This window comes from Lupinus angustifolius, chromosome LG04 (assembly GCF_001865875.1).
Source record: "Lupinus angustifolius cultivar Tanjil chromosome LG04, LupAngTanjil_v1.0, whole genome shotgun sequence".
Lineage (NCBI taxonomy): Eukaryota > Viridiplantae > Streptophyta > Magnoliopsida > Fabales > Fabaceae > Lupinus > Lupinus angustifolius.
The window spans coordinates 20,555,487-20,568,843 of NC_032012.1; the positions used below are offsets into that span (position 1 = coordinate 20,555,487).

The window sequence follows — 13,357 nt, forward strand, 5'->3', positions numbered from 1 at the left end:
CTCATTAAGCACATATATGTTATCAGTTTTAAAAATGTTATGGGTTGCCAGTAATTAGATCTCTTATTCCGCAACAAAAAATAAATAACCAATATAATTATATTAAATATATGATGTCCACTTTGATTAGAAATTATGAATTTGTAACAATTTCTATTTCATAAATTTAGAAATACTCCATAAGTTATTTAAGGTTTATAATTTATTCAAGATATCACACATGAATACAAAATTTTCATTTATTCAACCATTTCTTTGGGTAAGATTACGTACTCTTCCTCATATAGACTTTACTAAACTTCATGTGCTCAACTTAGAGGTGTCAAAACGGGTTACCCGGGCGGATTCAGGTTAACCCACATCGGGTTCGAGCTAAATTGGGTCGGGCTAAAAATCTCGGATACAATTTATGCATATCAAATGGTAGCCCAAACCCGCCCTAAGCGGGTTGCGAGTTGTGGCGGCCGGCCCGTATAAACTAAAAAATAATTTTTTTTAAATTTCAACATATTTAATCTATTCAAAAAAATATGTATCATTTGATATTAACATATTTGTTATGCCAAATACAACCAAACTTATATATCTAATGCATTGTGTTTGAGTTAAGACGTGATGTTAAATTCATGTGCATGATTTTTAACATAACTCTTTTGTTAAATCTCTCATTTTTATTGGACTCTCACTCTCTAACACAATATAATTTGTAAATTTACTTTAATATATACACATTTGGATACTAACAAAAATATTATCTTTTGTATGTTCTTTGTCAACATACACTTTCATTGTGAACTATTATATTAAATTTGGTTGTACGGAGTTCTCTATGATAAACAATTTATATTGATTTTAGTTTTGTTGTAAACGTTATTTTCTTTATTATATTTTTTATGTAAAAGTTAAATCTAATTAAATACACAATAACATAATACTTATTATCTACTTTTTAGTATAAGTTGTTTTGTAAATTTTCGTTTAGTTGCTTATTACCAAGCTAAAAGTCTAAAAAAAGATTCAAACCAATAAGTAAAACGGGTAGCCTGAACCCGCCCGGGTAAGCCCGGCCCGAGTCCGGATTTATAATAGCCCGGCCGAACTAAAAAGTCTGGATTTAATAAAAAGTACCTAAAATGATACCCAAGTCCTATAAATTTTCGGGCTTTGACGGAGCGGCCTGATCAGACCCGTCCATTTTGACAACTCTAGCTTAACTGCTCTTTATCCTACCTAAAACGGATTGAATTTATCATTTTTGGTTCGTCATGAACGAATGTCTAAATGACAACTTGTGTACCATGTAAACATTGTTAGGTTAAATTAATAATCTAAGTGGTCCATGTTATGAGAAGTTACTAGTTTGAATGAAAGTGACTAATGTGATAATAGTTGGCAATTGATGGATCAAACTAGTGGAGCTATATTGTTAACTCTCTTCCCTCTCACTTCATGGGAAGTTTCCATGATAGTGGAAAAGTTATGACACATGCATTATTAAAACCATGTCATTATTTGTCATCTTATCAAGAGAAATATAAACCGAGAATTATAGAAACACTAGTAGCTGAGTCTAGAAAATGTAATGCCATATAGAGAAGAAAAAAAACTATGTTTTTAACCATCAAGTAACATATAAGGGAAGGCGGAGAGCTGAGAATAAAGATAAACAGAAAGTGCATAAATGAAAACACAAATAAAACCATATATGAAAATCGTAATGTTAAAGTTCTAAATCAATAGGTTCATATGAACCAATAAAGGCTCATAAAAGTTTTAGCACACATCACATGTCACTTCATTAATGGATACTCATACAGATCACTTGTAACTTCACACCACAATTAATGGATCATGTGAACTGTAGTAAGGATCGGTGTACTTATTTGTTGATAAAGAACTCACGAGTTAAATAGCATGATTTCAAATTACATATGTGGTTATGCTTTATGTAATGTACTGCAATGTACATAATGTTTGTAACAGAAGATCAGAGGAATTAATAACTGTCAAGAACATACACAAACTTGGTATCTTTTATGACAGGAAACAAAAGAACGAAACAAACTATTATTCAGAAAATAAAAAGAACGACTGAATAATAATGGAGAATATCTTTCATCTCATGCAATTATACAAAATACAGGTTCAACTGCTCAAGTAACATACAAAAGTCTCAATCACCAAGTATTACAGCTATCTTAGAAACGGCTATTACATAATCGACTATTACATAATCGACGGAACATGTCTTTAAAACGGCTATTATGCTTAGAAATGAAATGTTCCTGAAAATTCTTGATTCCATTGGGCCACTTATATTTAGGCCACAGGGAACACTATTACGCGATCGAGAACAGGGCCACAAAGAGATCCATAATCATCAATTCTAGTATGGTAGTAGGAACTGTAGAATGTGAGCCTGGTTCTTGGTGCAATTGCTTTGAACTTGAAACTTACAGTCCTGAATGTGCCCTTGCCTTCAGATTTAAAGGGAACTTTAAAGCTATCTTTCGCGGCAAATGCTTCAACCAACATAGATCCATGGCAGCCATTTTTGGCATCTCCAACAGAGAATGTGATGCTGTAGACTTTGTTGGTAACTGTTCTGATGATTTGGGCAATAGCACTTTCTCTGCCAGCAACAAGCTCCACTGCTCCCAACCCAAATGGGACATTGAAATGCTTTGAATCAATGAACTTCACAGCTTTCAGGGATTCAATGATCCAACCAGGGAGTGGGGAAAAGAGATCTTGCTGTTGAGGAGGGAGTAGAACACCGTTGGTAGAGTTGAAAATAGGAAACGGACCCTCTTCAAAGCTCGGATTTTTCACCAAATTAACTGCAACAGATCATATAATAGTTGTCAGAAAATGAGAATTTTACAAGGAAAAGTGAAATCATATAGTTATTATTCCATATCTTGAAGCATAGCTACTACATTTGATCATTAACTGAAATGATTATCACAAGATCATTTGATCCAAGAGACCAAGACAAATAATTCATAACCAATCAAGAGTCTTCAAGTACCAAGAACAACTTTCGAAAGAGCAAAGCATGTAACAAACTAAATCAAGAGGCCAAGGAAGAAGTTCCAGCCGACAAGACCACATCCTAAAACTCAGCCAAGATATGTTGTGCTGTCCCTAAGGGCTATGGCCGTGGACAGCGCACACGGCCTGGCTGTTGCCTATTAGTAACTACGTCTGAAACGACATTAGTCTTCGTTAGTGTGGCTGGCTAAGGTAGGGATCCAACGTTCAACTACCCTACATATGTTACTTATTTTATTGAAAATAAGGGTGACTTCGCGAAACAATGGAAATGTGATAGAAGTTTAAGAGATCCAAGAGCGTGGAAATAATTTTCATTTGAAGACTCAGCAACCTGATAAACTCATGGATTAATCCTACAACTTTCAGATGAAGGATCTATGTTAGCCTTAATTTACATAAAAAAAATATTCAAATGCAAGAACAATTGACATGAATATACCCGAAATAGCATTTGCTCAAATCAAATATGATAGGTTCATTGAGTAGAATAGCATATAGTACAACTACAATAAGTGGATATGTTTCATTACCTCTGGTAGGCCTTGGAGGATAAAACTCTCTGATAGCAATGGCATCCAAAAGTGGACCACAAGTTGGATCTTCTTGAACTCCAGGATTGTGGAAAGTCACTTTGGCAACATTAGAAGTGGCCTTGAAACCCCAAGCAATAACATCACCATTGAGGCTATACAGTGTCTGCAAAGGAACATCTCCACTCTGTGGTGGCACTGAGACTCTCAAAACTTCATCTTGTGCACAAGTCCTTGAGGCACCAAGTATGAGAGCATACAATTGACCCGGTTTGACCTTGATGGTCTGGGAGATTGAAGCATCATTGCCAAGCCTCACAGCATGTATTCCATGACTCACTGGGTAGAACATGCCTCCAGATTGTGGCCCCCCAGAGACATATTCAACAAGACCATTGATTTCCCATTTCGGCAGCGAATATTTCCCAACAAGTTTGGTTTTCTGGAGGAATTTGGGGTTTGGCTGCTCCTCAAAGTTTCCATTTTGAAGGTAAGCTGTCAACAAAATATTTGCAAAGAAACACAAATTTAGCACCAGTGTGTTATTAAATCCAAATCCAAACACATTTTGAAGGTACAACTAATCAAATCCAAACACGTTCTCTCTCTCACACATCCTCTACAATAAAGTCCTCTAAGGGTCTCTTTGTGAGTTAAATTTTAGAGAGGAATGAAGGAAAATGAGACACTTCAGAGTCATCTGACAAATATATTTCATGACTCCAAAGCCTTCATTTTCCCTTTATTCCCCTCCAAAATCCAACTTGCGAATAGAGTGTAAAAAACCAAAGAAAACACTTATTGCAATGACACTTATATCCTTATTTACAATGAGAAATGACACTACTCTTAGAAGTAAAAACAAAAAACACAACTTCTCTCTCCAGTAAAATAGAGGATCCTGGTTCCACACACACAGTCACACACAAACTCAACATAAAGCTCAACAAAATGGACAGATCTTAAGGTTACACATAAAAGATGTAGAAGAATGGAACCCATGGAGCCACTCCAACAAGCACATCACAGTATAATACATTCCATAACTAGTCTAGGTTAACAAAATAACATGTTTAAAGCAAACAACACAAGTAAAACAGAATGTATTATAAACCTAGCTTACAAATATATATAAAGTTTTTTCACATTTGAAAGGGTATAAAGATTAGAGCATCACCTTCTGGTACTCTAGGTTGGGGAGCAGAAAAAGCTGAAGCAGCAAATACCAAAGCCAAACAAAGTGTAGATACAAGTTTCACTGCCATTTTCATTGAAGATGAAAGAGGAACAAGAGTTTATTGTTCGAGATGAGTAAGATTTAGTGTGGAAGTGAAGTAGCTTGAGCTTTCAGTTCATTTTATAGTGGAAAGAGAAAAGTACCATTGGGGTAATAATGGACAGAACTTAGCATAAATTACGTTGGTTTTGTCTAAAGTTCTGATTTTTCAAACCACCTTTCTCTCCATAATTCATGCTGTGGCCAACTAAATAATGTTGAAATTCCCACTTCAAAAAGATAGATGAAGAAATAGAAATATAATTTTTCAAATTCATGTTTTATTACCTTTTTGATTCTATAGTATTTTGGAAAACATAGATCATAGGGCTCAAAAAAATTTATTTTTATGATTCTGTCCAATAGAGTTACAAAAACTAATATAAAAATTAGTTTATATATTTATAACTTTTTTTAATTAAATAAAAAATTTTGATTGTGGGACATAAATGAAGACACAAGATTTTCATTAAGATTTTGTGATGTCGGTGGTCGTGTGATCGAAATTTTAGGGATGAGAGTCAAGAAATTGTATATATGCGTTTAGATCTATCCCTCCTCTTTGCTTCTGCCTTTCTATGTTGAGTATAGTAGTGTCATACATAATTTGACAGCTTGGTTTTAAACGTTGGGTAGTATATGCTTTGATAATTGATATCATAAACATCTGATTTTAAGTCTCAGAGTTTAATTTATTTAGTTTTTATATAATACACACATGTGCCCTCCAAATGATGATAACTTTTTTTCCAACTCTTAAAAAAAATAAACATATTGAGTTGGAAGTCTATGAGTTTACTATCCTATATTAATTGTCATCATTCTATTTTTGGTTTTATCATTTACATGACATAAGAAGAAGAAATGAAATTATACTATGTTAAAATGTGGTATGAGCTATAAAAGAGACTTCTTGATAAATCAAGAAGTATATGAAAGAAAGCTTATAGAAATTTAAAGAAAGAAGAATGAGAAACAAAGATTGATAATATTCTCGGTGAATGATTGAATTTTCATTACAAAATTGAATGAATTGAATTACAAAGAAAGGTGAATACCCCTTTGTATACAAGAAATAAAAACAGAATTTGTTAACCAGATAATCGATTAACTCTCTTGATTAATCGATTATCGTACACAAACTAATTGAAAACAAACTGAAAAATTACTCAGTTAATCGATTAACTATAATTTTAATTGATTAACTTAATTAATTAACTGTAGTGTTGTGGATTAACTCTTATATTATTAATCCATTAACTACAGTGTTAATCAATTAACTCTGACAGAATCTCACATATTCTAACATCCCTGCAAGCTGGAATGTATTCAACATTCCAAGCTTGAAATGTGTTGAACATCATGCATACTATAATACCCTCATCTTGTCGGTGAGCGAATCTTGATCTCTCAGCCTTGAAAAAATGAAGCAATAAGGATGCTTAACCACCATTGGCAGAAGCAATTTCATTCAACGCTTAACCATCTATTTGACAGAAGCTTAACCAACCAATGCTTAACCATCTACTTGACAAAAGCATACCAACCATAATGGATGAAAGAGAAAAAATGGATCTAAATCTTGATCCTAAGATGATACTTCAATTAAGAAAAATACACACTATGTTGTGTGTTTAGTGAGAGAGATGATTAAAGAAAATAGAGTATTAAAAAAAGATAATTGTGGGATAAAGGATGAATCTTGGATATTGTAAATTTGAAACACCAACATGAAGTTTGGTATGTCATAAGAAGATATTAAAGTTGAGTTTAAGAAGTGGTCCACCATCGAGCATTGCAAGACCTTTAACAACACCAATGTTGCTACTACACTCGTCTTAAGCTGAATATCTTCCAAGTCTTTCCTTATTGAGTATCTAAAAGTGACTCCAAACAGTGCGCATCTAATGAAGTTGATTGCCAAAGAAAATATATTGATGAATTATGCACTGAAACAAAAATTTATGTCTGCAACTCTATCTATGGACTCAAATTATGATGCTGGAACCTGCAAATTGCTAGCAGATGTAAAGGGTGCACTGATGCTAGATCATGAGAACAAGAAGGAAATTGATTCTATGACTGGATAGTTGTTGGAGTAGCTTAATTCTTCTTGGTAGAAATTAATCAGAACTACAATATCCATCACAAATGTTTGGCTTGAATGCATCCATATCCATCTTTATCAAATAAGCCAAAAACTTCTTTGATCTCAAGAATCTGTTTTTCACTAAGAACTTTTGTCATGATGTAAGCAAAAAATGCATAAGAGAGGATGAGGGGTTGATGGATAAATAGGGGAAACATAATTACATTGCTATAATATCATGTTAACATATGGTATGAGCCATTAAAGAGACTTATTGAGGAACCAAGAAGTATATGAAAGAAGACTTAAAGAAGCTTAAAGAAGGAAGAATGAGAAACAAAGATTGATAATATTCTTACTGAATTATTGAATTCTCATTACAAAATTGAATGAATTGAATTACAAAGATTAGGTGAATACCCCTTTATATACAAGAACTAAAAACAGAATATGTTAACCAGATAATCGATTAACTCTGTGATCAAAAATTTAGGAATGAGACTCAAGAAATTGTATGTATGCCTTTAGATCTATCAATTGATATCATAAATATCTGATTTTAAGTCTCATAGTTTAATTTATTTAGTTTTTATATAATAAACACATGTTCCCTCCAAATGATGGTAACTTTCTTTTCCAAGTCTCACTTAAGAAAAATAAACATGTTGAGTTGGTAGTCTATGAGTTTACTATCCTAAATTAATTGTCATTACTCTATTTTTGGTTTTATCATTTACATGACATAAGAGGAAGAAATGAAATTATACTATGTTTTAAAAGGTTTAGAGTTGACCCAAAATCTTTATAGACAAAACAAAGAAGAACCTATTTATATTCCTTTCTAGAATATGTTAGTCTTTAAATTGAAGATCTAGACTTAATAGTTGACTACGAATCGCAAAAGGTGTTGGTATCCATCTACTTGTACTAAGATATGCCCTTGTTAGTTATATAGATTAATTTATACTCTAAAATTGTTTTTTTTTGTTTCTTTTAATTATTAACTATTTACAAAAGGAATATATATTTTATTTTTTTGTTTGATGAGCTTTTAACTTGCTCTTAGGTAATTGTAACAAAATGTGAAAGGCAGTAATATCTATGAGGATACAATAAAAAATGAATGGAAGAAATGACATGATACACAAAAGAGTATAAGATTTAGACTCCAGTCAAAAGCCATGGATTGATACAGACCTAGAGATACAAGAATTGATGGAGTATGATGTCACACATGAATGACTAACTGTTTAGTGTGGATTAGTTGAGCAACTCTTTAGAGAGAGAATCGGGTTAGCCTTGATGGCTATGTAGGTACAAAACTACTTTCTTATTTTCTTGTGTATTTTTCGTGTCTTTCAAGTGAAGAGTTGACGGTCTATTTATAGTTGAAAATGTGGAGCTTTAGGATAAGGAATATGTTGTGATATGTTATATTTTAAAATGCTAATAGAATATGTTATATTTGAATATTCTTATAAGATATGATTTATTTAAAGTTATTGATAGTAGGGGTGAAAAAGACCTGACCCTACTTGCTCACTCATTTTGGCCTGATCGTGGTTAGACCCAAATATGGTCGAGTTTCATTGGGTTTACGGTCAAGTTTGAGTTCAAAAATTAGATCTGATAATATTTAGGATCGGGTAAGGGATAAACATGACACAATCCGACTCATTTCATAGTCACTCATTCATCATGTTTATATGTGTTATTCAATTGTGTATAGAATAATGACACCTCTTTGATAAAATTTCATTAATTCTCTACAAAATTTCACCATACATACATGATTAACAAAATACATATACATATATAATTTTATATGTCAAATTACATATTTATACCAATAAATAATATTGATAAAACTTTATCTAAAAGTGTATACATTATATTTAATGAGGTCTAGGATCGGGTTCAGGTTCAAAAACTGATCCAATAAACATTTGGGGTCAATTAGCTTTGAGTCTCAAGTTGGATTTGGGTTTGAAAAATAATTTTACCAACATTTAGGATAGATAATGGATAAGTCTTACCTGACCCATGCTCAACCCTAATTGATAGTACATACTATATTTGAAATATTTATAGGATATGTTTATTTAAAGATGCTTATGCTATATCTAAAGTTCCTCAGAAAACATGTTATATTTTAAAATATTTATAGAATATTGTTTCTCTCTTGCTCTTAGGTGTCGTGCCCACATCAATAAGTTATTAAAACTTGCTTTTCTGAAATACTAGTAGGAGATCCGTGCATTCGCACGGACAATAATGTGTATTGCATGAATTTAATTAAAGAGTGACAACTTAACTTGTTAATGAAAATGTTATTGAGGATTACCTACTAAAACATTGTTTGTAATATTCCATTGCTGATGTAAAAATGTTGAGACTATAAAATGATATTGAACCTGTAATGTTAAAATAATGAAAAATGTTATGAAAATTCGAATGAATTTAGTTGCAAACAACAAGATGTTTGTTAACACGAGAATGTGAATAATTATTACCTCATAAACCTTGCTGTGTATATACTTGATTGTTGATGTAAAGTTGTTGTACATTGAGATGATATTGAATCTGTTATTTAAAAAAATGTAGTAGTTAGAAATAAATATTTGAAACATAATGTAAAATAAGTTGTAGAATACATGTTACAGATTTTAGAAAACTTCTTTATAAACGACATTTGTCGTTGTCTTCAGTAGTTTACCATCCTTGTCATGTATCAATATCTTCAATCCCTTTTTACTCTGTACTCTTGAAACAACTACATACAATTGATCATGACTGAATACTGGTCTAGGCAAATACAACCATATGCTCTATAGTGATTGTCCTTGCGATTTGTTCATTGTCATATCATATGATACAATTATAGGGAACTGTCTTCGGATAAGCATAAAAGGCCATGGAGATTGGATGATGACATTGATAACCTATGAATGTAAGTGATATTTCCAATGTTTTTTCCAGACATTATTTTTGTCTCAAGTACATTATTAGCCATCTTCGTAACCACCAACCTTGTATCGTTACATAACCCTTCAGACTGATCTAAATTCCTTAACAACATAATCAGGGTGCCTACTTTTAGCTTGATCTTATGATTTGGAAGACCTGATGTTGAAAGTGAAATTAGAAATTCAGGAGTTAATATGTTGAAGGCTTCATTATCATTAGCATCAGACATATCAACTTCATCTGAACTCAAGTATTCTTTTTCATCGCCTGTAAGTATACATTAGAATAGTTATTACTATAAATATAGTAAATGTAATACATTTAACTTAATGTGTATGTTGAATAAAATTGAATACTTTACCTGGAATTTTCATCAAAACATATTCATTGATTTGATCAATAATCTCAATTGTTGATACAAGTATTGCTCTACATTGTAGAAATTGTTCATCATTGTAATGGTCTTATAAGTTTGGGTAGGTGCTAGAGACTATAACATCAATTGGGTTACCATAATCTACAATCAGAAGTTCGTCTGGGATATCAATTTCAGCACAACCATCATTAGGCTTAGATAATTTTCCATTTTCCATCTTTAATATCCACTTAGAGAATTTCTTGATATCTGATTCATTGTCATGATTTTGTAAACGCATGTTCTTTGTTAGGGTTAAAGTTGTACATTGATGCCAAAGATATGATGCATTAATTGTTGCATGCACAATATCTGAACGACAACCTCTTGGAACCACTGATAGTATTTGTCTAAAATCACCTCCAAATACTACAACCTTTCCTCTAAACAAAATTGAGCCATTTGTTGTTCCTATGATGTCGCAAAGACTTTTATCAAGTGCTTCGAAGCAAAACTTATGTGCCATTGGAGCTTCATCCCATATAATTAACTTTGTTTGTTTCAATAATTCTGCAAGTTCAGTTCCTTGATGAATGTTGCAAACAAAGTTATCAAAAGTTGGTACTGGAATTTAGAATTTAGAATGTGTCGTCCTACCCCTAGGTAATACTAAGAAGCTATACCACTTGAAGCCACAGTCAATACAATATGCTTTTGAGATCTCAATGCGTAAGTTAGAGTTACCCAGATGTGCATTTTTCTAGTTCCTCCATAACCATATAGAAAAAGTATGCGACCTTGTTGACGGTTAACAACTTGCATTATAGTCTGGAATATCTTATATTGTTCTTATGCATAATATGTAATGAATATGTCAACATTCATCTTATTAATAGAAATATACTAATTAGGACTAACATTAAATAAAGAATTTTGTAAGAAAATGGAAGTACATGTTAACGAGTTGAAAAAAGTATGAAAGTTTCTCTTTAATTCATCTGTATCATAATTAAGCTCTTGATATATTAGTCTATTACCTAATTGACTTGTTACATACCCATTTGGGTATGGCATTGAAGGATAGTCCTTCAAACTCCTTCGATTTCCTTCAAGTAGTTTTTCAATCTCTAATAAAGTTAGATTTTGTAGTTGTTCATCATGAGCACCTACGCTATAAGATATAAAATGTGTTATATGATATAATATATTTAAATAAAAGAAATTTTAATAATACAATGTAATATAATTGTTAAATACCTTGATTATTGGAGATATTTCTTTGATTGTAAAGAATTCCATCAGATAACTATTGCCACGTGTTCTGCCAAACATGATTTAGCCTATTCATAGATGTCGATAAAAGCATTGTGACAAATAATTTCCTCAAGTAGAAAATAGAACCCCAATCCTTTGCTTATCTTAGAGCTTCAATGTATTCTCTATCATCCTTAATTAAGCCATGGGCAAAGCATGCATCCCTGAATGTTTCATATCGGATATTTGAAACAGTTCTAATATCTTGATAACATGTTGGTCCTTTAACAACTGTCAATATCATCCTAGATAGTACAGTTCATCAGTGCATGGAGAAACCTAAATTAATCTTCCAATTGTATAACTGATAAGTGCCAAACATACTTAAATTTCATACACTTGTATGACACTTATCTTAAGCATAATTGAGAATAACCAACTTAAAAACAATACTTTTTGGATAAAATATCACAATCTTGTATATTTCTGTTTTTATTTCTCTTTAATGTATTTTGTAGGATTTAGAAAAAAAAAGAAAAGAGAATAAAGACTCATGGTCCAAGAAGAAAAAGAAGTCAAACTCAAGGTGCTCAAGCAGGCAGCTTAGCGTGGACCAAGCTACACTGAGCTGACCTGGACACAAGCCTAGCACGGCTAGACCCAACCCGTCTTAGTCAAACCAACCTGGCATAGACCAAGTTGCTCAAGAAGACAGCTTAGCGGACCTGCTTGACCGCTTAGCCTAGCACCATATAAAGCCTGACACAGTCAGAACATAAGCTTGGCACACGCCCAAGCTGCTCAAACAGGCAGCTCAGTAGTGCCACATGTGTGCTCAGCGGTGAACCAGACACCTGACCAGGTCAGCAAGCACCAAGCCACGTCTCAGTCAGCACAGTCAAAGTTGCTCAAGCAGGCAGCTTAGCGGTGCCATATGTGTGCTCAGTGGTGTGCACCCAGAATTAACTTAGCCATCAAGAAACCATGAAGTCATGCATGACCTCACTTCATGTAGTCCACCATAGGCTTTTCAGAAGTAGCTCACCATAGCTGGTCCTATAGCTCACAACTAGCCTTGGTGAGTCAAGCTTAAGGAGGTGACCAAGCTACTTGACCAAGTGACCAAACCCATGCTGAAGGGTTTATCAGCTGCTGAGCGGTGCAAAGAAGCATCTCAGCGGTGGCAGGGAAAAATCTATAATTAGGAAGGCATTTCCTTCATTAAAAGATGACTTCTTCCCTAAAGAAAAAACATAATTATCTCTTCTTATTTCTTAGTTTGAAAACTCGGTTCATATAAGCTTTTGTAAGTAAGTTTTATAGTTTTTAGTTTATAGTTCAAGAGGAGAAAGGAGAAGGCAAATGAGATGCAAAAGTCCATTTTGTAATCTCATTTGGAAATTAAAGCATTCGATCATTGGAGGGATGGTTCATGCTCCTAACAATTTCATTTGAAAGTTGATTACGTATTTCTTCTTCTTCTTTTATTCTAAATTTGAATTTGAATTATTCAAGTTGGTGCTTTGGTTAATTTTATTTGTTTGAAAAGTTCTTAATGCTCTTTTTAGATTGATTACCTAAAAACCGATTTCAAGTCATGAAAAATTACTTGTCTCAAACACTTAACAAATAAACTAAGAAGTAGTTGTACTACTTAGTTTATTTGCCAAGTTAAGCATGCTTTTCTTAAATTCTTATATTCATTACTATTTCAATATTAGAGTAGCGAAGATTAGGGTGTGACAACCTAGTCTCTTTGTGGACGTAATATTGTTTAGTAATAAATATAAGTGATCATTATTCTTCCATTTTAGGACATACACTAAAAG

At 32.8% G+C, this 13,357-nt stretch overlaps 1 protein-coding gene across 1 annotated transcript; it reads right to left on the reverse strand.

Annotated features, from left to right (window-relative positions):
- On the reverse strand, window positions 2,077-5,065 carry LOC109346158. The gene is made up of 4 exons (XM_019585563.1): window positions 4,765-5,065; window positions 3,588-4,082; window positions 2,313-2,840; window positions 2,077-2,204 (listed from the first exon to the last, which is right to left on the reverse strand). Exons 1-3 carry the CDS (start codon window positions 4,856-4,858, stop codon window positions 2,320-2,322), a joined length of 1,110 nt encoding a protein of 369 aa, XP_019441108.1. The 5' UTR covers window positions 4,859-5,065; the 3' UTR covers window positions 2,077-2,204; window positions 2,313-2,319.

What these genes read in the sequence shown, in the direction of transcription:
- LOC109346158 (XM_019585563.1), bottom strand. Translation starts at nt 4,858, where the DNA reads ATGAAAATGGCAGTGAAACTTGTATCTACACTTTGTTTGGCTTTGGTA. An exon ending in CCAACCTAGAGTACCAGAAG is followed by an intron (nt 4,083 to 4,764) that starts GTGATGCTCTAA and finishes TTTTGTTGACAG; the next exon opens with CTTACCTTCAAAATGGAAAC. An exon ending in TCCTCCAAGGCCTACCAGAG is followed by an intron (nt 2,841 to 3,587) that starts GTAATGAAACAT and finishes GATCTGTTGCAG; the next exon opens with TTAATTTGGTGAAAAATCCG.